The sequence below is a fragment of the Haematobia irritans genome, chromosome 4 (assembly GCF_050003625.1).
Source record: "Haematobia irritans isolate KBUSLIRL chromosome 4, ASM5000362v1, whole genome shotgun sequence".
Lineage (NCBI taxonomy): Eukaryota > Metazoa > Arthropoda > Insecta > Diptera > Muscidae > Haematobia > Haematobia irritans.
In genome coordinates this window covers 110,310,274-110,336,087 of record NC_134400.1, presented here as the reverse complement: position 1 = coordinate 110,336,087, position 25,814 = coordinate 110,310,274, and the positions used below count along the sequence as shown (strand labels likewise).

At 33.1% G+C, this 25,814-nt stretch overlaps 1 protein-coding gene across 1 annotated transcript in view; it reads left to right on the top strand.

The window, feature by feature from the left end:
• dsx-c73A (doublesex cognate 73A) overlaps nt 1-25,814 on the top strand; it is a 249,029-nt gene that overhangs the window by 198,278 nt on the left and 24,937 nt on the right. The window contains exons 2-3 of the mRNA XM_075306111.1: nt 1,392-1,543; nt 9,387-9,465. Of these exons, the coding sequence (XP_075162226.1) occupies nt 1,392-1,543; nt 9,387-9,465 (231 nt within the window). The remainder of the gene's footprint in view (nt 1-1,391; nt 1,544-9,386; nt 9,466-25,814) is intronic.

The window sequence follows — 25,814 nt, the reverse complement described above, 5'->3', positions numbered from 1 at the left end:
AAAAACATTTTTGATTTAAAGAAATGATCTTTACTTTAGTAACTGAGACATTGGATTAAAGATAAAAAGATTCAATTTTACGCTAACACTTACACGCAAAAAAATAATTCTTTCCTCCCAAACGAAATTTTAGACAAACAAAGTTCGTTTCTCATTTGCTTTTCGCTGTAAGGAAGTGTATTTGGAAGAAAAGTATATACTTTTTGTGATAAACGTTTATTCTTTTCCAGGATTTCATAAAGACAAACTCAAAAAAAAAAACATTGTTTTCTTGCTAATTGCATTTTCCCTCACATCTTTCTCACATCCACGAGGTTTTTTAGTTCTTAACACCTTTTCCTGTAATACCAACAATGTAGAAGAAATTATGCGATTTTATAAATTTTTAAAATTTTTTTACATTTCGCCTGGACGGAGAATCGAACCGCGGACCATGCACTTTGTAAGCCAACACACTAACCACTGAGCTATGTACCTGTTATGGTCATCAATAGATAAATATCCATATAAGTTATATTTATATAGCATAGCTTGCGGCGCCCACGAATCAAATAAACAAAGTTTATTTAACAGAAACAAACATTTAGTTTGGCACCGTGGAGCAGTGGTTGCTACGTCCGACTTGCATGCCAAGGGTCGTGGGTTCGATCCCTGTTTCGACCAAAGTTTTTTTTTGTTTGTTTTGTTTTTTTTTTTTACATATATTCCAGATATGTTCGGAAGATTCCGAAAAAAATTTTATTATTACATTGTAGTATATTAAATTTTGAACTGTAAAATGTGTCTTATTAAAGACTAAAAGTCAGAAAAGAACAGTGTTTGATATACACGAAATGGACTGCGTTGTTGTTTCAAAAATAACTTTTTTTATTGAAAAAATAAAAATTTTGTAACAAACGAATTTTTTTGGTGATAAAAGTTTAAAACTTTCGAAGCAATTCAAAAAACTCTAACAAAAGAAAAACGTTTTCGGTACACGTTTTCCAAACGTTTTTTTTTTTTCTTTGCGTGTACTTTAATGATTTGGTTTAATTTTTTTTAATTAAGAAATTATATTTTATTTTGAAGTATTTGTATTTTTGAAGTAATGTCAACACCTCTATTATTACATCGCAAAAAGAGACTTAAAACACGATAAATGCATCCTAATTTTAATTCTGTAGAGCCTAGATTTAAAGCTAGATAACTCTGACCTTATTTTCTTGAATCAGCATCTTTGGCTCGTAATCAATGCCAACATCCTTAAGGGAAGGTCAAAATCCAAGAAAACTTTTTTTGAGTGCACATTTCTTTTCATCGAAAACTCTCTATTAAGTTTTTCCTTTCATTTGATTGAATTGAGTTTTTTCATTTTGTGATTTTTTTTCTTTTACTTTTCTCTTTCATTACAGAAACCAATAAGTGGGGCAAAGCCAACGAAATATCACTACTATCCCCATAATCAACACATTTATTTGCTACCCGAATGTGCCATACAGCAAGTTTGCAATGCGGTCTATGTACGTCTGAATTACACACAACCCCTGTGTGCTTGTCCATCAAGGTAATAATCCATTTCTCATTTTATTATTGTAGTTTTTGTTTTTCACAACATTTAATTGGACCATTGATTTCAAGCATATTGAAATTCATAGTATATTTGTAACGATAACCAATTTTATTCTTTAAATTATGCATTCATCCAAATGTCAGATATATGTATCATATATATCATCGTACACTGAAAAGAAGTTTGGGTTTGAGTTTTGTGTTCTTTAAACTAGGAAATAAATTTTAATTTATTTATTACACAATGGTTAAAGCTTAAGCCCTAAAATCAAAGAAGGGTGAACCCATTAGCGAGTTATTTTTAACTAATCAGTGTTTATATCGAACTTCGTATGACGCTAAAGAAGCATGTACCCATACACACAAAAAATTTCACGAAAATTTTTCCAATTAAAATTTTAATTGAGTTTTAAAAAATATTCAATTAAAAATTTAATTGATTCAACAATTTTTTTAATTGAAACAAAAATAATAGTATCAATTAATTTTTTAATTGGATCAATTAACTTTTTAATTGACCTTCAATTAATTTTTTAATTGACCTTCAATTAATTTTTTAATTGATAATATCATTTCTGTGATTGAAGACATTTCAATTAAAAATTAATTGGATCAACTAATTTCGTGATTGAATCAGAAAAAAATTTTTTTGTGTGTAGTGAGTTCAACATTTGTTTTAACTTTTGTCAAGTACAAATTTAACTGTTCAGAAGTAAAAAATTAACTAAATAATACATTTTTTAAACAAGTATATACGGCCGTAAGTTCGGCCAGGCCGAATCTTATGTACCCTCCACCATGGATTGCATAGAAACTTGTACTAAAGACTGTCATCCACAATCGAATTACTTGGGTTACGGTAACACTTGACGATGGCAAGGTATCTTAAAACTTTTTAACACCGTCTTCTCAATTGTAAGTTAGTCCCTACGGGGTATATATTAAAATAAAAAGGCCGATAGGTATTATTCAGTTTGACAATATTTTGTATAGAAATAAAATTTTGACAAAATTTTGTATAGAAATAAAATTTTGATAAAATTTTCTATAGAAACAAAATCTTGACAAAATTTTCTATAGAAATAAAATCTTGATAAAATTTTCTATAAAAATAAATTTTGACAAAATTTTCTATAGAAATAAATCTTGACAAAATTTTGTATAGTAAAAGGATCGGATGAATTTTGCTCCTCCAAGAGCTCCGGAGGTCAAATCTGGGGATAGGTTTAAATTGGGGTTATATATAATTAAGACCGGTATGGACCAATTTTCGCATGGTTGTTAGAGACCATATACACAGAAAAAAATTTCACGGAAATTTTTCCAATTAAAATTTTAATTGAGTTTTACAAAATATTCAATTAAAAATTTAATTGATTCAACAAATTTTTTAATTGAAACAAAAATCAATCACAACAATTAATAGTATCAATTAATTTTTTAGTTGGATCAATTAATTTTTTAATTGACCTTCAATTAATTTTTTAATTGATACTATCATTTCTGTGATTGAAGACGTTTCAATTAAAAAATTAATTGGATCAATTAATTTCGTGATTGAACCAGAAAAATTTTTTTTTGTGTGTACTAACACCACATACCAAATTTCAACCGGATCGGTGAATTTTGCTCTTCCAAGGGGCTCCGGAGGTCAAATCTGGGGATCGATTTATATGTGGGCTACACATAATTATAGACCGATATGGACCAATTCCTGCATGGTTGCTAGAGACCATATACTAACACCACATACCAAATTTCAACCGAATCGGATGAATTTTGCTCATCCATGAGGCTCCGGAAGTGAAATGTGGGGACCGCTTTATATGGGGGCTATATATAATTCTGGACTGATGTAGACCAATTTTTGCATGGTTGTTAGAGACCATATACTAACACCATGTACCAAATTTCAACCGGATCGGATTAATTTTGCTCCTCCAAGAGCCTCCGCAAGCCAAATCTGAGCGTCGGTTTATATGGGGGCTATACGTAAAAGTGGACCGATATGGCTCATTTCAATACCATCCGACCTACATCAATAACAACTACTTGTGCCAAGTTTCAAGTCGATAGCTTTTTTCGTTCGGAAGTTAGCGTGATTTCAATAGACAGACGGACGGACATGCTTAGATCGACTCAGAATTTCACCACGACCCAGAATATATATACGTTATGGGGTCTTAGAGCAATATTTCGATGTGTTACAAACGGAATGACAAAGTTAATGTAAAAACAAGTATATACAGCAGTAAGTTCGGCCGGGCCGAATCTTAAATACCCACCACCATGAACCAATTATTAGGGTTTCCTTTGAAATTTCAGGAGGGCTTGAGGACTTGAGGACACTTCCCGAAGATAAATTTAAAGATTTCACCTATGAAGACTATATCAGATTCTTTAGAGGAATCATTAACATCTCTTGTAAGTGTGCAAGAAAATTATAAAATAACGTCTTGATTTGAAATCTTAAATCTGTAGAAGTAAAATCTGGAAATTTTACATTGAGTTTCAAGCAATTTTCATGATCAGTGCGCCTTCTACACCCTCAAGAAGTGAAGTCGGTCTATATGGAGGCATTACCAAATGGACCGATAAAAACTTAATCCGATACACGTTTTTGTGAGCCTAAAATACCAGAATATTTACAATTTCAGGCATATCAGATAAAAACTACGGTTTCTAGAAACCCAAGGAGTTAAATCGGGAGATCGTTCTTATGGGGGCTATACTAAAATATGGACCGATACTCACCATTTTCGGCACACCTCTTTGTGACCCGAAAATACCTCTAGATTTCCAATTTCAGACAAATTGGATAAAAACTACGATTTCTATAAGCCTAAGACCCCAAATCGGGAGATCGGTCTATATGGGGGCTATACCAAAATATGGACCGATACTCACAATTTTTGGCACACGTATTTGTGGTCCTACAATACCTCTATATTTCCAATTTCAGGTAAATTTAATAAAAACTGCGGTTTCTATAAGCCCAAGAAATAAAATCGGGAGATCGGTCTATATGGGGGCTATACCAAAATATAGACCGATACTCACCATTTTTGGCACACCTCTTTATGGTCATAAAATACCTCCAGATTTCAAATTTCAGGCAAATTGGATAAAAACTACGATTTCTATAAGCCCAAGACCCCAAATCGGGAGATCGGTTTATATGGGGACTATATCAAAATCTGGACCGATATAGCCCATCTTCGAACTTGACCTGCCTGCAGACAAAAGACGAGCTTGTGCAAAATTTCAGCACGATTGCTTCATTATTGAAGACTGTAGCGTGATTACAACAGACAGACAGACAGACAGACAGACGGACATCGTTATATCGTCTTAGAATTTCTCCCTGATCAAGAATATATATACTTGATATAGTCGGAAATCGATATTTCGATGTGTTACAAACGGAATGACAAACTTATTATAGCCCCGTCACCATTCTATGGTGGTGGGTATAAAAATATTTGTTAGTAGTTAAATTTTATTATTTTTTGCGAAATTTTCAACAGACCAATGAAATTTTCGTTTTTTTAAGTATGTCTCAAATATTTTATGAACTAAACGTGAGTATAAAGTTCGATGACCGCACGCAAAAAAATAATTCTTTCCTCCCAAACGAAATTTTGGACAAACAAAGTTCGTTTCTCATTTGCTTTTCGCTGTAAGGAAGTGTATTTGGAAGAAAAGTATATACTTTTTGTGATAAACGTTTATTCTTTTCCAGGATGTAAAAGCAATTTCATAAAGACTAACTCAAAAAAATTTATTTTTCTGGCTAATTGCATTTTCCTTCACATCTTTCTCACTTCCACGAAGTTTTTTAGTTCTTAGCACCTTTTTCTGTAACACAAACAATGTAGAAGAAATTCTACGATTTTATAAATTTTTAAAATTTTTTTTTTACCTTTCGCCTGGACGGAGAATCGAACCGCGGACTATGCAATTTGTAAGCCAACACACTAACCACTGAGCTATGCACCTGTTATGGTCATCAATAGATAATTATCCATATAAGTTATATTTATATAGCATAGCTTGCGGCGCCCACGAGCCGATTAAACAAAGTTTATTTAGCAGAAAAATACAGTTAGTTGGGCACCGTGGAGCAGTTGTTGCTACGTCCGACTTGCATGCCAAGGGTCGTGGGTTCGATCCCTGCGACCAAAGTTTTTTTTTTTACATATATTCCAGATATGGTCGGAAGATTCCGAAAAAATGTTCAACATTACATTCCACTATATTAAATTTTTACTATGAACTGTCAAATGTGTCTTATTAAAGACCTAAATTTAGAAAAGAACAATGTTTGATATAAACGAAATGGAATGTGTTGTTGGTTCAAAAATAACCTTTTTTATTAAAAAAAAATTTTAACAAACGAATTTGTTTGGTGATAAAAGTCTATACATTTCGAAGCAATTCAAAAAACTCTAACAAAAGAAAACGTTTTCCAAACGTTTTTTTTTTCTTTGCGTGCGTACGCATAAGTTCAATATGAACTAAAGCAAATGAAAATATTGTCTTTTTGCATCTTGACTACAAAGCAAAAAATCGTTCAACTATAGGACATGTTTTTCAACACTTTATTTTAAATACGTTTTTTATTTGAAACATAGCATAATTTCTCCTGGAAGTCGAGTCTTAATTTTGAAAATAAATTTGTCGTTAACTCGTTTTTAAAGGACTTTGATAGCATATGAAGAAAAAAATCTGAAAAAGCGAAAAATTAAAATTTGCTTCCTAGAAGCAAGTACACAAACCCCAATTTAAAAGAGAATTGTGTCCCAAAAATATCCTTACTTGTATTCTCCGCTTCTTTGGCTCGGAAGCAATACCAAAATTGTTAAAGTAAAGACAAAATCTTTGGAGCCGGGCATGCTTTTTTTTCAATGTACCGTCGTGAACGTATATTAAATTTATTTACAATGTAGCCAATGTGATTCTTATATGTTAATTTAGAATCTAAGGTTGCTCCAAGATATTTTACAGAATTCTCCCATTTAATTTCTCTACTGTCGAACTCAATTTCGGTTTGGGGAATGAAACGATCCTTTCGTTTCCTGGTGAAATATATTGCTTGAGTTTTGTCGCAATTTACCGAAATCTTTCACTTTCTAAAGTATTTTAATAGCTCTGCTAATGCATGCTGCAGATTTGAAATAATATCAGAAGCATATTTGCCTGAACATAATATAACCGTATCGTATGCGAAAATTGACAATACACAGTTTTCTTGTATGGGGATATCTGATGTATAAATATTGTATAAAACTGGGGAAAAGCAAGAACCCTGAGGACATCCAGAACTCTAAAGGTCCTAGAATTTAGAAAACTTTGAAAAATGTATACCGTGAGGGAAGCGCAATTTTATCAACTGATAAATTAGACCATCATGCCACACTTTGAAGCAAAGATTATGAACTTTAGTTTAATTAAAATTTCATTATTTTAAAGATATTCGTTCTAAATATTTTGTAAATTGCACATCCTAAAATTTAGGTTGCGTACTCTTTAATATTACGTAAATATTTTTTCAGTGTAGGAAACATATTTAATTCATTCGTTTTTTCAGTTTTTTCTTCGTGTACTAACAAAGTCCTTTAAAAACGTGTTAACGACAACTTAAATTGCCAAATTCAGGCTCCACTTCCACACTAGAAAATATGTTAAAAATTCAAATTAAAAACGTTTTTAAAATAAAGTATTGAAAAACATTTCCTGTTTTGAAGAATATTATTATTATTAACCCTTTCACTACCGAAATAAACCTAATGTTAAAAACTTTAATTTTTCTTCTGTTTTTACTAGTACTAACAGCATGTCATTTTGAGATCCTACCTTAATTACTTCAAAAGTTATATGAGCTTGTTCTGAAAACTTGATTCTTGAATTGTGACCAAATGGCCTTACGAAAAGAAGCGCTATTTAGCCTATAATATCTTTCAAAGTGTGAGAAAAAATTAAAAAAAGAACCCGAAAAAGTATCAGCATACAGTAGAAAAATACAGTAGAAAAATTGTCTCAAATTTTCATATTTTTCGTTTATTGTTAAAGAAGTTTAGAAAAATGTATTTTAGTGCTCACCAATATGGAAAATATTTATAGCTTATTTAGATTAAACCCTATACTTTAAAATAACATGGAGAAATAAATCGAAATCAAGTGGGAAAATAGAATTGAGTGTTTTTTGCGAATGTCCTTCTAAGTGGACATCGGTAGTGAAAGGGTTAAAGTCAATTTGACCTTCAAACAAAATTTTCCTTCAGGCAAAGATATCCATTTTACAATGGAGTCACTTAACTACAAGGACAAAATGACTTCTTTGAAAAGTTGATGGATTTTAGGACAATGAAAAAAACTTTATATTAGAGAAATTAATCATAAGACTTTAATCTTGTTATACAGGATACGCTTAAATATATAGATCTTTGGCCTCCCTACAATATATATATTTTTTTTTTTTGAGCAGAGAAGTAATTTTTTGAGTGTAGCTTTATTAATATAGACCAAAGGGAAAATTCGGTAATTTGGACTATATTTTAGATATTAAATTTCATAAAACTTGGCATGAAATCAATACTAAAAACAATTAGTGCAGTTCAAAATCTTTGGATCCAAATAAACTTTTTCGTGAATGCATCACAACCAGGCTAATCGAATCAAATGCTACTATGTCATGGACATATAATAAAAATTGGCTTTTGTGGATAAATTGCATTGAATTCTTTGAAAGAAAGTTTGTAAATTATCTTTTAATTGCATTAGCCATATTGCAACAAATTTGTTTACAATAGTTTATTACTATTTTATATATTTGAAATTCTTCTTCTTCTATTTATTGTATATATCAAATTAAAAATTTTTCAATATTATCTTCAAGAAGAGGATTTAAATTGAATATTTTGTTTCAATAGTTGTTTCGCCTGTGGCGAGAATTAAAACTAACAAAGGAGATAAAGCCAACATAGAGAGGTGTAAAATGACAATATTCAATGGCAACATGAGCGTTCAATGTAAACGGAAACCATTTATTCCGCTCAACTAAGACAACTAAGCGTACAACATAAACCTATTCCATTTGAAGATTTGAAGATAAATCCAATTCCAATGCTTTGTTCAAATAACTAAAGCCTCCCCCAATGTACTTCAATGTACAATGATCCTTCAGTGGCTGGTGATAGGGACCATTGGAAAATGTGTTGAGAGGATTTACAAAACCACAGATTTTGTTTTACAGTAAATTGAAAGTCTGATGATGCGTTTGGTCGTGTGTTGATGGTTGGTGGTTGGGTTTGTTTGGTTGGTGGTCATGATGATGAATACGATGGCTTACCGCATATAAACGACAATCAGACGGACGGACGGACGTACGGATGGACAGACAGCCAGTCAGCCGTTAAGATACTCTGAGGCACTCAACATGATGGATGAATGCGATGCAATGGATGAATAGATTTATCCCACCAGCCACTTTTCACAGCCACGAAACGATGGAATCACGTCTCCCCAACATTATGGGTGATTGTGATTTGTTTTCAAACTCCTTTCAAATGTCGTGGTTAAGAGGTTTATGTTATGGACCATTTTATTTACGAATGCTTGATTCCCAGTGAAAAATATTTGTACACACATTCGTAACTGTTGCCATTGGAAACCCACAGGAATTTAATTATATTAATAGAAAATTGAAATTGTTTATGATTTGTTTTATTGTCAAAGTGCGTGCCCAAATGTTTTTCATTGCTTTATAAAGGAAAATCTTAATTTTTCAATACCTTTCACTTGTCTCGTTTTTTTTTTTTTGTTTTCTCATCCTACAGATATCGAGATCCCTGTTCGGCTAGTTTAAATGAAGATGATCAACATACAACCAAATTGGTTGGAGATGGCAAGAAAAAGGTAAGTTTTAGAAAAAAACAGTAAACCACTAAATAATTTTTCTATGTATACATACTATCAGCAAAATATTTCCAATTAAAAAGTTGAGTGAAGCTAAAAACTTTTTCAAAAAAATAATTGATAAAAAAGCATAAAAAACATTAAGTCAATGATTGAATTTTTTTTTTAAATTTTTAATTAAAAAATTAATTAATACAAATAACTTTATAATGATTGAAATTTTTTTTGTAAATTTTTAATTAAAAAATTAATTTATACTATTAACTTTATAATCAAACTCGGAAAACTAAGTCAGTTAAAAAAAATTATGTTTTTTTATTTGTAATAAAAAATGTATTTGAAACAATACATTTTTAATCAAACTGAAAACGCTAAGTCAATTAAGAACACACAAAATTTTTTTGCTGATTCAATCACGATATTAATTGATCCAATTAAATTTTTAATTGAAATGTCTTTAATCACAAATATGATAGTATCATTCACAGTTTTAAAAAATGAATTGATTTCATTAGCAAATTGCAATTAATTTGTTAATTGGTTAAATTAGAAATTTAATTTACATTCATTGCAAAACTCAATTAATTTTTATACCCTCCACCATAGGATGTGGGTATATTAACTTTGTCATTCCGTTTGTAACGACCCCATAACATATATATATTCTGGGTCGTGGTGAAATTCTGAGTCGATCTAAACATGTGCGTCCGTCCTTCCGTCCGTTTGTTGAAATCACGCTAACTTCCAAACGAAACAAACTATCGACTTGAACCTTGGCACACAAGCAGTTGTTATATATGTAGGTCGGATGGTATTGCAAATGGGCCATTCGGGCGACTTTTACGTATAGCCCCCATATAAACCGACGCTCAGATTTGGCCTCCGGAGCTTCATGGATGAGCAAAATTCATCCGATTCAATTGAAATATTGTACGTGGTGTTAGTTTATTGTCTTTAACAACCATGCAGGAATTGGTCCATATCGGTCCATAATTATATATAGCCCCCATATAAACCGATCCCCATATTTGGCTTTCGGAGCCTCTAAGAGAAGCAAATTTCATCCGATCCGGCTGAAACTTGGTACATGGTGTTAGTATATGGTATCTAACAACCATGCAAAAATTGGTCCACATCAGTCCACAATTATATATAGCCTCCATATAAACCGATCCCCAGATTTGGCTTGCGTACCCTCTAAGAGAAGCAAATTTCATCCGATCCGGTTGAAATTTGGTACATGGTGTAAGTATATGGTCTCTAACAACTATGCAAAAATTGGTCCACATCGGTCCATAATTATATATAGCCCCCATATATAAAGCGATCCCCAGATTTGACCTCCAGAGCTCTTGGAGGAGCAAAATTCATCCGATCCGATTGAAATTTTGTACGTGGTGAAATTTGGTATATTGCACTAGGATATGGCCGCTAATAACCATGCCAAAATTGGTCCATATCGGTCTATAGTTATATATAACCTATCCCCAATTTTTAATTTAGAAATTTTATTTCTATAGAAAATAAAAATTAATAGAAATTTTATTTCTATAGAAAATTTTGTAAAAATTTTATTTCTATAGAAAATTTTGTAAAAATTTTATTACTATTCAAAATTTTGTCAAGATTTTATTTCTATAGAAAATTTTGTCAACATTTTATTTCAATAGAAAATTTTTTCAAAATTTTATTCTTATAGAAAATTTTGTCAAAATTTTATTTCTATAGAAAATTTGTAAAAATTTTATTTCTATAGAAAATTTTGTAAAATTTTATTGCTATAGAGAATGTTGTCAAAATTTTATTTCTGTAAAAATTTTTATCAAAATTTTATTTCTATAGAAAATTTTGTCAAAATCTTATTTCTATAGAAAATTTTTTATTCGGCTTTTTTTGTTGTTGTTTAATTATAACTCGTGTGGACTAACTTACAATTAAGAAGTTTTAAGATACCTTGCCATCGGCAAGTGTTACCGCAACTCAAGTAATTCTTTTGTGGATGACAGTCTTTAGTACAAGTTTCTATGCAATCCATGGTGGAGGGTACATAAGATTCGGCCTGGCCGAACTTACGGCCGTATATACTTGTTTTAATTACAAAACGTAACTATTTTCAACTACTTTCTTAACGGACTTTGTGTTTTCATTTTGATTAAAAAATGGTTTTTGTGAAGTAGATTTTTAATTAAAAATTAAAAAAAATCCATTACTTTTTTGACTGACTTAGACTTCCGAGTTTGATTAAAATTATTTCTTTAAATAAAAATTTAAAAATTTTTAATCATTGACTTATTACCTTAAAGTTTCTACTTTGATTAAAAAGTTAATTGACAGTTTTATAGAAAAAAATATTGTTTGAAATACATTTTTAATTAAAAATAAAAAAACATCCATCACTTGTTTTAACTGACTTAAACTTCCGAGTTTGATTACGTAAAAAGTTAAATATATCAATTAATTATATCCTGCGCCACACTGTGGAACAGGGTATTATAAGTTAGTGCATATGTTTGCAACACCCAGAAGGAGACAAGATAGACACATGGTGTCTTTGGCAAAAATGCTCAGGGTGGGTTCCTGAGTCGATATAGCCATGTCCGTCTGTCTGTCTAGGTCGCAGTTTTAGTCCAATCGACTTCAAATTTGGCACAAGTATGTGTTTTGGCTCAGAATAGAACCCTATTGATTTTGGAAAAAGTCGGTTCAGATTTAGATATAGCTCCCATATATATTTCGCCCGATATGGACTTATATGGCCCCAGAAGCCAGAGTTTTACCCTAATTTGCTTAAAATTTTGCACAAGAAGAACAATTAGTACTATAGTCAAGTGTGCCAAATTTTATTGAAATCGGTTCAGATTTAGACATAGCTCCCATATATATCGTTCGCCCGATTTACACTCATATGACCACAGTGGCTAATCTTTTACTCCGATTTAATTGAAATTTTGCACAGGGAGTAGAATTAGCATTGTAGCTATGCGTGCCAAATTTGGTTGAAATCGGTTCAGATTTAGATATAGCTCCCATATATATGTTTTTCTGATTTCGACAAAAATGGTCAAAATACAAACATTTTCCTTGTAAAATCGCCACTGCTTAATCGAAAAATTGTAAAAATGACTCTAATTTTCCTAAACAGCTAATACATATATATCGAGCGATAAATCATAAATAAACTTTTGCGAAGTTTCCTTAAAATTGCTTCAGATTTAAATGTTTCCCATATTTATACCCTGCGCCACACTGTGGAACATTACTAACATTGTGTTCCACCCTAGTGCATTAGCCGACTTAATTTTTGAGTCTATAGATTTTGTAGAAGTCTATCAAATTCTGTCCATATCGAGTGATATTTAAATGTATGTATTTGGGACAAACCTTTATATATAGCCCCCAACACATTTGACGGATGTGATATGGTATCGAAAATTTAGATCTACAAAGTGGTGCAGGGTATAATATAGTCGGCCCGCCCTACTTTAGACTTTCCTTACTTGTTTTTTAAATAAAAATTTAAAAATTTTTAATCATTCTACCTTTATTTATTAATTGAAACATTTTTCAATTTCTATCAAATTTGTAATTACTAATATTTTGGTGATATTTTTTCTGTGAAAGTGATAGTTACTTTTTTAATTAAAAAATTAATTGAGTTTTGCAATCAACATAAATTAAGTTTTTAATTGAATCAATTAGAAAAGTAATTTAAATTTTCTAATGAAATCAATTAATTTATTAAGCAAACATTTTTTGATGCCTAATTAAAACAGTGATTGATATTATCGTTTTCGTGCTGGTAGATATTTCAATTAAAAAATTAATTGGATCAATTAATTTCGTGATTGAAAATTTTCTAAATTTTCTAAAATTTTCGTCTCAGAGATGAAAGAATTATTCTAGTAACTGTTCATTTTATTTTTTACAAAAGTATTTTGATCTATTGCATTCAGAAATAAAGTTATAAAAAGTGATGGAGTTCATGCGTGATAGTGTGATCACTTTATATTGGGCTGGATAACCACAAGGGCTATCGGCAGAGCCACCCAGCATTTAAATGTGAATAACTCTCGCATCGCGTCCAAAAAAAAAAAAAAAACGATAACAAAAATGATATTAAGAGTGAAGGCCAGTTACATGTTTGTCGCGTTCATGTTATTTTCTCAGAAATTATGTATCTGGTTTTTGCAATTTTTGACGAGAAAACAACATTTTTGCAGCAAAAATGTTCCATGTTCCCCGTCAAAAAATAATATTTTTTCTCTTGGAACATATTTGAGGGTACACAGAAAAACAAAAGTCGGTTGTAAAACTGATGCTTAAATGAACTAATAATTATTGCAAAAATTTTATTTTGTTTTAGTTTATTTTTAAAATTTTATAAGAAATTTTCCCCAGCCCAACGATTTTTTCTTTATTCCAAGTATGTCTCAAAAATTTTATGAACTAAATGGCAGTAAGATTTCAATTGCATATAAATTAGTTCAATTCTAACTAAAACAGAAGAAATTTTTCGTACATTTCTTAAAAATAGAAAGAATGAACTACAGCGTTGTTAAAATCGAAATGATCTGGCGCTTAAGATTTTTTCTTTATTTTTAGTTCATTTTTTCTTTTCGAGAAAGATGCATTTCGTATATGGTAATTAAAAATCCAAAAAAGTCGGACATTTTTTGTCAATTTAAAGAATCTCAAAATTAGGAATACAATTTAGTTCAATTTTCGCACGAGATAGTTCATTTTTCCCATAATGTAGTTTACTTTTTTTTCTGTGTATCATATTACTTCTCTGCGTAGATCAGTTCAAAATGTCTCAAAAATTTTATGAACTAAATGGCAGTAAAATCAGTCAGTCCAAGTATGTCTCAAAAATTTTATGAACTAAATGGCAGTAAAATTTCAATTGCAAATAAATTAGTTCAATTCTAACTAAAACAGAAGAAGTTTTTCGTACACTTCACAAAAATAGTAAGAATGAACTACAGCGTTGTTAAAATCGGAATGATCTGGCGCTTAAGAGTTTTTTTTTATTTTTAGTTCATTTTTTCTTTTCGAGAAAGATGCATTTCGTAAATGGTAATTAAAAATCCAAAAAAGTCGGAATATTTTTGTCAATTTAAAGAATCTCAAAATTAGGAATACAATTTAGTTCAATTTTCGCACGAGATAGTTCATTTCTCCCCTAATGTAGTTTACTTTTTTTTCTGTGTATCATATTACTTCTCTGCGTGGATCAGTTCAAAATGTCTCAAAAATTTTATGAACTAAATGGCTGTAAAATTTCAATTGCATATAAATTAGTTTAATTCTATCTAAAACAGAAGAAGTTTTTCGTACACTTCTCCAAAATAGTAAGAATGAACTACAGCGTTGTTAAAATTGGAATGGTCTGGCGCTTAAGATTTTTTCTTTATTTTTAGTTCATTTTTTCTTCTCGAGAAATATGCATTTCGTAAATGGTAATTAAAAATCCAAACAAGTCGGAAAATTTTTGTCAATTTAAAGAATCTCAAAATTAGGAAGACAATTTAGTTCAATTTTCGCACGAGATAGTTCATTTTTCCCATAATGTAGTTTACTTTTTTTTCTGTGTATCATATTACTTCTCTGCGTGGATCAGTTAGGTTAGGTTAGGTTATGTGGCAGCCCGATGTATCAGGCTCACTTAGACTATTCAGTCCATTGTGATACCACAGTGGTGAACTTCTCTCTTATCACTGAGTGCTGCCCGATTCCATGTTAAACTCAATGACAAGGGACCTCCTTTTTATAGCCGAGTCCGAACGGCGTTCCACATTCTAGTGAAACCACTTAGAGAAGCTTTGAAACCCTCAGAAATGTCACCAGCATTACTGAGGTGGGATAATCCACCGCTGAAAAACTTTTTGGTGTTCGGTCGTAGCAGGAATCGAACCCACGACCTTGTGTATGCAAGGCGGGCATGCTAACCATTGCACCACGGTGGATCAGTTCAAAATGTCTCAAAAATTTTATGAACTAAATGGCAGTAAAATCAGTCAGTCCAAGTATGTCTCAAAAATTTTATGAACTAAATGGCAGTAAAATTTCAATTGCATATAATTTAGTTTAATTCTATCTAAAACAGAAGAAGTTTTTCGTACACTTCTCAAAAATAGTAAGAATGAACTACAGCGTTGTTAAAATTGGAATGATCTGGCGCTTAAGAGTTTTTCTTTATTTTTAGTTCATTTTTTCTTTTCGAGAAAGATGCATTTCGTAAATGGTAATTAAAAATCCAAAAAAGTCGGAATATTTTTGTCAATTTAAAGAATCTCAAAATTAGGAATACAATTTAGTTCAATTTTCGCACGAGATAGTTCATTTCTCCGCTAATGTAGTTTACTTTTTTTTCTGTGTATCATATTACTTCTCTGCGTGGATCAGTTCAAAATGTCTCAAAAATTTTATGAACTAAATGGCAGTAAAATCAGTCAGTCCAAGTATGTCTCAAAAATTTTATGAACTAAATGGCAGTAAAATTTCAATTGCAAATAAATTAGTTTAATTCTATCTAAAACAGAAGAAGTTTTTCGTACACTTCTCAAAAATAGTAAGAATGAACTACAGCGTTGTTAAAATTGGAATGATCTGGCGCTTAAGATTTTTTCTTTATTTTTAGTTCATTTTTTCTTTTCGAGAAATATGCATTTCGTAAATGGTAATTAAAAATCCAAACAAGTCGGAAAATTTTTGTCAATTTAAAGAATCTCAAAATTAGAAAGACAATTTAGTTCAATTTTCGCACGAGATAGTTCATTTTTCCCATAATGTAGTTTACTTTTTTTCTGTGGATCAGTTCAAAATGTGCACTTTCGATTGGCCACTAAAACCCAAGCATTGCTGTCACCGACACCGTTGCTCTCCAGTTGTTTTCATCAGATATTGCTAAAGACGATATGGAACACCGGCCAGACAAACTGCACGCGACAACCAAGTATGTCTTACAAAGGAGGTTCCTCACTTCATCTCTAACACACAATAGTGACCAAAATCTCCGGATCTCAAACCGTATTGCGCCTGGCGTATTTTGTAGAGTATACACGGACGAAAAAGACTGTTTTTGATATGTTTCGGTGTATCGAAATCGCTAAAAATCTTTGGAACATGCTTTTTTCCAGTGTGCGAAATTGAACGAAATTTTCTTCACATAAAATCAAAATAGATGATTTTCCATCTTACTTCATAGATATGTCAAAATAAAATAGAACTAAATCGCTTTAGCAGCATTTACTCTAAATGTGGAAACGTCTATCTGATCTCAACAGATGTTCAATTTGTAAGAATTTCTTCCCCCCCAAAACAAGCCACATCAGTGAAAAAGACGTTGCATTAAATTTGAAACTAATATGAACAAGAGTAATCCCATGCTACCTATCCGCCCGTCCGTCCGTCCGTCTGTGCATCTGACCGCCTGCTTTCTTTTACATTGGATTAAGATTGATAGTTTGAAGGAGAAAAAGAAACTATGAAAAGAAAGAAAATCGACAAACAATTCTAAAGGAGCAAGCAATGCAAGGAGTCTGACATGTGGAAACATTAGATCACAGTAGCATCTATAGAATTCATACTGCAAATTGCAATTACATTCTTCCGTTCCTCCTTACTTAATAGTATGATGACCAAAGACCTTAGTAGATGTTAGGAAGTTAAAGACAAAGCTTTAGTTGAGGGTATAAAACTATACTGAGAGACTTCCATGAATGTGGTTGGGTTATAGTTGATATTGGTTCCTTTGTTCCTCGTACGAAAGAATAAGTCAATTATCAAATGAACACTTATTTAGTTCGGTAAGAAGAATAGCATCATTGTAGAGTCATAGCTCTAGCATGATTGCTTTTTCATCCATTAAATTGATATTTGTTGCTGGCTTCAAAGGGAGACCACAGGAAGCATACATGAAAAGATGGATAGATGGATGGATGGAGGGACAGAATGACACGTTTGTTTGGCTAACTTCTGGATATATGGGATACTAAATTCTTGTGGGTTGAGTTCGTACTGTCCGTAAGACAACCAAATGGATAGATGTTGTTCGCCATATACTGAAAAAAAAACTTACCCAGTTCCAAAGATTTTGTCTTAATTTCAAGGATTTTGATACTGATTTCAAGCCAAAGAATTGGGAATTACACTAAGAATATACTGAAAGCAATTAAATATTGACATGAAAGATTATGTAGTAGTAGTAGTAGTAGTAATTCTTTATTTTATCCAAAATTGTTTACAAACTATTTGATTGAATTTAAACAGTGCAATATATGTTTAGTGAGATAGAAAATAAGAATTGTATTGATATAAACCGAAGACTATGACCTATGGTCGTCAGTCAGAAAGATTATGTAAACTATATTCTAGAACACGCAATTTCCACAATATTGAGAACAAATTTAATTAAAATTAAGAGATTTTGATTACAAAAGTTTCTAATCTTTACTTAAAAAATATTTTTCATTAAACTTAGGACACGAATCTTTGAAATTTGCGTCCCCCCGTTAAAGTCTTTGAAGTAAAGCAAATGTTTCGTAGAAAATCATTTTTGATTTAGAGAAAAAAATCTTTAAATTAACAGAGTTATTAAATATTTGGATTAAAAAAAATCAAATATAGACTAATACTTATTTTGAGGATTTTGCATCTTTGGTTTAATTATACCCTTCACCACTACTGTGGTAAAGGGTGTAATAAGTTTGTGCATTTGTATGTAACGCCAAGAAATAGTGGTCATAGACCCATCTTTTAGTATACCGATCGGCTTAGAATTAAATTCTGAGTCGATTTTGTGCACAAAGTACAGCTCGCAATTTAAGTCCGATCGTCCACAAATTTGGCATAGGGCCGTTTCTTGGGACAGAGACAATCGCTATTGGTGTTGGAAAAAATCGGTTCAGATTTAGATATAGCTGCCATATATATTTATCCCCGATGTGGTCATAGTTAGCGTGTTTATCAACCGATTTTCTTGAAATACCGTACATCCAAATATTTTATGAATCCCGAAAATCTTGCAAAATATCAGCCAAATCGGTTCAGATTTAGATATAGCTCCCATATACATCTTTCGTCCGATTTAGACTCATATGACCACAGAGGCCAAAGTTTACTACCGATCTTCGTGAAATTTTGCACAGAGGTTAGACATTCTACCAATGCTTGGTAAATTTGATTGAAATCGGTTCAAATTTAGATATAGCTCCCATATATATCTTTCGTCCGATTTGAACTTATATGGCCACAAAAGCCAGAGTTTTGCCGTGATTTGCTTCAAATTTTGCACAAGGGGTACGTTTAATGGTATCGTTAAGTGTGTCAAATTTTGTTAAAATCGGTTCAGATTTAGATATAGCTCACATATATATCTTTCGCCCGATTTGGACTTATATGGTCTCAAAAGCCAGAGTTTTGCCCTGACTTACTTCAAATTTTGCACAAGCGGTACTTTTAACGATACTATTGTATGTGCCAAATATGGTCAAAATCGATTCAGATTTAGATATAGCTCCCATATATATATTTCGTCCGATTTGAACTTATATGGCCTCAAAATCCAGGGTTTTTTCAAATTTCGCACAAGGAGTACGTTTAGTAGTATAGGTAATTGTAGCAAATTTGGTTGAAATCGGTTCAGATTTAGATATGGCTCCCATATATATCTACCGTCCGATTTGCACTCATATGACCAGGGGGGCCAAAGTTATACTCCCATTTACGTGAAATTTCGCATAGATAGCAGAATTATTATTCTAACTATGTACGTTTAGTAGTATAGGTAATTGTAGCAAATTTGGTTGAAATCGGTTCAGATTTAGATATGGCTCCCATATATATCTACCGTCCGATTTGCACTCATATGACCAGGGGGGCCAAAGTTATACTCCCATTTACGTGAAATTTCGCATAGATAGCAGAATTATTATTCTAACTATGCATGTCAAATTTAGTCAAAATAGGTTCAGATTGTATATAGCTCCCATATATACGTACACCAGAGTTGGGGAAATATGGTAGACTGTTTCATATTTTAGACCCATTTTCAATGGGATTTTCCTCCAATTGACTGGATAGTATCCTCAGAGAATACAAATATGGCCAAAATTCTCACACTTTACACAAAATTCTGTGATGATTTCCCCATATCTTAGCCATATCCTACACACTGCAATGCCAAAATTTCCACAGAACGGATGAGTTTTAAATAAGGCTCCAAGTCGCCCGACTAGACCAAATAATATATCACAACCCACACTTGACCACATATCTTGGCGAGATCTAACCAATATCCTTGTAAAATCGCCACTGCTGAGTAGCAAAAAATTGTAAATATTACTCAAATTGTCCTATATCTCGAATACATATGTATCGCCTGAAAAATCATAAATCTCTCTTGTACAATTGCATTAAAATTTCTCTCGCTTCATATTTCCCATATTTTGAACTAACTTTGTGTTTCATCCCAGGGCGTTAGCCGATTTAAATTTTAGTTCTAGAGTTTTTGTAGAAGTACAAAAAATTGTTTCCATTAAAAGTAGTTGTATCTGGAAATGCAAACTTTTAAAGGGTGATACGGTCAAAATTTGGTCAATATAAACTTGACGTATTTCTTTCAATTTTGCATTTAAAAAACTTGAACACCCCTTTTTTTGAAGGGTATAATATAGTCGGCCCTGCCCGACTTTAGACTTTACTTACTTGTTTTTTTTTTTAATAAAAACAAGTATATACAGTAGTAAGTTCGGCCGGGCCGAATCTTAAATACTCATCACCATGAATCAAATATAATAGTTTCCTTTGAAAATTTCAGGGGGGGTTTGATGACAGATATTCTCCCAAGCAGAGCAGTTCAAATAGTACATTTCCCGAAGATAAATTTAAAGATTTTACCTATGAAGACTAGATCAGATTCTGAATTTATTAGAACCATTTTTGTTTGAGTTTTAGAGGAATCATAAGCATCTCTTGTAAGTGTGCAAGAAAATGATGAAATAACGCCTTGGTTTGAACCTAAAATCTGTAGATTTTCATCCCTATTATTTAAATGATTACGAGAAGTAAAATCTGGAAATTTTGCATTCAGTTTCAAGCAATTTTCATGATCAGTGCGCCTTCTATACCCTCAATGGGAGCCACCGTGGTGCAATGGTTAGCATGCCCGCCTTGCATACACAAGGTCGTGGGTTCGATTCCTGCTTCGACCGAACACCAAAAAGTTTTTCAGCGGTGAATTATCCCACCTCAGTAATGCTGGTGACATTTCTGAGGGTTTCAAAGCTTCTCTAAGTGGTTTCACTGCAATGTGGAACGCCGTTCGGACTCGGCTATAAAAAGGAGGTCCCTTGTCATTGAGCTTAACATGGAATCGGGCAGCACTCAGTGATAAGAGAGAAGTTCACCAATGTGGTATCACAATGGACCGAATAGTCTAAGTGAGCCTGATACATCGGGCTGCCACCTAACCTAACCTAACCTAACTTATACCCTCAATAAGTAAAATCGGACTATATGGAGGCCTTACCAAATGAACCGATAAAACTAAATCATATACACATTGTTATGGGTCTAAAATGCCAGTATATTTTCAATTTGTGGCAAATCGGATAAAAACTACAATTTCTAGAAACCCAATTTCTAGAAACAAAAACTACGGATTCTAGAAACCCAAGAAGTAAAAGCGGGAGATCGGTCTATATGGGGGCTATGTCGAAACATGGTCCGATAATCACCATTTTCGGAACATCTCTTTATTTTCCTACAATACCTCTAGATTTCCAATTTTAGGCAAATTGGGTAAAAACTCTTCTAGAAGCCCAAGAAATAAAATCGGGAGATCGGACACGCCAAGAACCAAAATCGGGAAATCGGTCCATATGGGGGCTGTACCAAAACATGGACCGATAGGCACCATTTTCGGTACACTTTTTGATGGTACTAAATTTTTTTTTGTATAAATGTCCATTTATTAGAAACATACAGTAGAAAAATTGTCTCAAATTTTCGTATTTTTCGTTTATTGTTAAAGAAGTTTTTAAAAATGTATTTTAGTGCTCACCAATATGGAAAATATTTAGAGCTAATTTAGATTAAAGCCTATACTTTAAAATAACATCGAGAAATAAATCGAAACTAAGTGGAAAAATATAATTTGGTGTCTTTTTCGAATGTCCTTCTAAGTGGACATCGGTAGTGAAAGGGTTAACTGAAAGCACAGAAAAAACATGTTTGGACATGTTTACCGCGTCCATTTAATGCATGTAATTGACGCGAAAACCTTTGTGAAAAGGATTTTCTAGCGGAGAAAAATGTATGCTGGCAATAAGTATTTAATGATTCTCAAATGCCGGAAACATGTTCAATTATTTAAATGATAGAATTTGAGACCATTACATGGTTGGGAATATCATGTACCTGTTTTTCCTAAACATTAAATTTTTGGACTTTTTTGCAGGGGAAAAAGTTTGTTTTTATCGGTTACGTAGACATATGTCTAGTACCGTTACATGGCCATAATGACCATGTTCATTTTTTTGTGGCCACTCAATTCTTTTAACTTTTTGCGGTGAAAAGAATCTTATAAAAACTTCGAGCATATGCACAAGATTTTCATTATGCACCCAGAGAAGGAATATGATCACCTCAAACATGTTTTAAGAGCAAAATGTTATTTTTGGGTGGTGACCATGTAACATGGTTTTCGCAACCATGTTATTTTCTCGGAAATCATGTATCTGATCTCGGCAAGCAGGTTATATTTGACGAGAAAATAACATTTTAGTGACAAACATGTTACATGGTCACCATACAAAAATAACATTTTGCTCTTGAAACATGTTTGAGGTGATCATATTCCTTCTCTGCGTGTGGGCGTCAGGCGAGTGTTGTTTGTTGCTTAGAATGGACGGAGAATACGGAATTACTAAGTTTTGTGGACATATGATGTTGGCTGTTCAATGACTTGATGTATACTAACAGGTTGGCTGAAAAGTCCCCTGTCCGACACATAGATGACGTCGCTAGTATTCAATGCATATTATCTTTATATAGTACCAACCTTCAAATGATTCGTGTCAAAATTTGACGTCTGTAAGTCAATTAGTTTGTGAGATAGAGCGTCTTTTGTGAAGCAACTTTTGTTATTGTGAAAAAAATGGAAAACAAGGAATTTCGTGTTTTGATAAAATACTGTTTTCTGAAGGGAAAAATACGGTGGAAGCAAAAACTTGGCTTGATAATGAGTATCCGGACTCTGCCCCAGGGAAATCAACAATAATTGATTGGTATGCAAAATTCAAGCGTGGTGAAATGAGCACGGAGGACGGTGGAACTACGAAATTTTCTATAATGAGTGAAAAAATTAATTATGTGTACAGGTATACCGGTATGAAGTGAGCGTCAACATACAAATGCCTCGATAGCTAAAATTTGTTGTGAACGAGCCCTTATTTTTTGTTTGTTTGTTTGCTATGACATCTGTGAAAATAAAATGATATTTAACAGGTTGGCTGATAAGTCTCCGGTCTAACAAAGAAAAACACATTTTTTTGTCAAAATTCGTTTTTATTATTCAACATAGTTCTCTTCAAGAGCGATACAACGATTTTAACGACCTTCCAATTTTTTGATACCATTTTGGTAGTACTCCTTCGGTTTTGCCTCAAAATAGGCCTCAGTTTCGGCGATCACCTCTTCATTGCAAGTAATTTTTTTCCCTGCGAGCATTCTTTTGAGGTCTGAGAACTAGAAAAAGTTGCTGGGGGCCAGATGTGGAGAATACGGTGGGTGGGGAAGCAATTCGAAGCTCAATTCATAAATTTTCGTTCTCAATGACTTGTGGCACGGTGCGTTGGCTTGGTGGAACAACACTTTTTTCTTCGTTTTTGCCGCAATTTCGACCTTCAAACGCTCCAATAACGCCATATAATAGTCACTATTGATGGTTTTTCCCTTCTCAAGATAATCGATAAAAATTATTCCATGCGCATCCCAAAAAAACAGAGGCCATTACTTTGCCAGCGGACTTTTGAGTCTTTCCACGCTTTGGAGACGGTTCACCGGTCGCTGTTCACTCAGTCGACTGTCGATTGGACTCAGGAGTGTAGTGATGGAGCCATGTTTCATCCATTGTTACATATCGATGGAAAAACTCGGGTGTATTACGAGTTAACAGCTGCAAACACCGCTCAGAATCATCAACACGTTGTTGTTTTTGGGCAAATGTGAGCTCGCGCGGCACCCATTGTGCACAGAGCTTCCGCATATCCAAATATTGATGAATGATATGACCAACACGTTCCTTTGATATCTTTAAGGCCTCTGCTATCTCGATCAACTTAATTTTACGGTCATTCAAAATCATTTGGTAGATTTTTTTGATTTTTTCGTCGGTAACCACCTCTTTCGGGCGTCCACTGCGTTCACCGTCCTCCGTGCTCATTTCACCACGCTTGAATTTTGCATACCAATCAATTATTGTTGATTTCCCTGAGGCAGAGTCCGGAAACTCATTATCAAGCCAAGTTTTTGCTTCCACCGTATTTTTTCCCTTCAGAAAACAGTATTTTATCAAAACACGAAATTCCTTTTTTTCCATTTTTTCACAATAACAAAAGTTGCTTCACAAAAGACGCCCTATCTCACAAACTAATTGACTTACAGACGTCAAATTTTGACAGGAATCATTTGAAGGTTGGTATTATGTAAAAATAATATGCATTTAATACTAGCGACGCCATCTATGTGTCAGACCGGGGACTTATCAGCCAACCTATTAGTTTGTTGGAAAATGCCAATTTTTTACAATGAATTGTTAATTCTGTCCTGTTTTTAGAATAAAATGGGATTTTAAAACTCATTTTCACTAATTTCAATTTTTTCATTGGTTTTGAATAAAATAAACAAGTATATACGGCCGTAAGTTCGGCCAGGCCGAATCTTATGTACCCTCCACCATGGATTGCATAGAAACTTCTACGAAAGACTCACTCGGATGAAATTTGCTCCTCCAAGAGGCTCCAAAACGAAATCTCGGGATCGGTTTATATGGGGGCTATAAATGATTATGGACTGATATGGACCACTTTTGGCATGGTTGTTAAATATCATATACTACCACCATGTACCAAATTTCAACCAGATCGGATGCACCGATCTGATAGGAACCAATTCATGCATGGTTGTTGGATACCATACACTAACATCACGTACCAAATTTCAACCGAATGGGAAGAATTTTGCTCTTCCAAGATGCACCGGAGGTCAAATCTGGGGATCGGTTTATATGGGGCCTATATATAATTATGGACCGATATCGACCAATTTTTGCATGGGTGTTTGAGGCCATATATTAACATCACGTACCAAATTTCAACTGAATCAGATGAATTTTGGTCTTCCAAGAGGCTCCGGAGGTCAAATCTAGTGATCGGTTTATATGGGGGCTATATATAATTATGGACCGATATGGACCAATTTTTGCATGGTCATTAGAGACCATATACTAACATCATGTACCAAATTTCAGCCAGATCGGATGAAATTTGTTTTTCTTAGAGGATCTGCAAGCCAAATCGGGGGATCGGTTTATATGGGGGCTATATATAATTATGGACCAATTTTTGCATGGTTGCTAGAGACTATATACTTACATCATGTACCAAATTTCAGCCGGATCGGATGAAATTTGCTTCTCTTAGAGGCTCCGCAAGCCAAATCGGGGGATCGGTTTATATGGGGGCTATATATAATTATGGACCGATGTGGACCAAATTTTGCATGGTTGTTAGAGACCATATACTAACACCATGTACCAAATTTCAGCCGGATCGGATGAAATTTGCTTCTCTTAGAGGCCTCGCAAGCCAAATTTGGGGGTCCGTTTATATGGGGGCTATACGTAAAAGTGGACCGATATGGCCCATTTGCAATACCATCCGACCTACATCAATAGCAACTACTTGTGCCAAGTTTCAAGTCGATAGCTTGTTTCGTTCGGAAGTTAGCGTGATTTCAATAGACGGACGGACGGACGGACATGCTCAGAACGACTCAGAATTTCACCACGACCCAGAATATATATACTTTATGGGGTCTTAGATCAATATTTCGATGTGTTACAAACGGAATGACAAAGTTAATATACCCCCCATCCTATGGTGGAGGGTATAAAAACCGAAAGCCGACTTTTCAAAAAAAAAACGGTTAATTGGACACCCTAGTACAAACATAAATGTTCCAAACATTATATACTTACCCCTATATTCATAAAAGTTAACGTAGACTTTAAACCTACTATTACCATACAAATTTCTTCCATAAACTGTCAGTAAATTATTATGAAT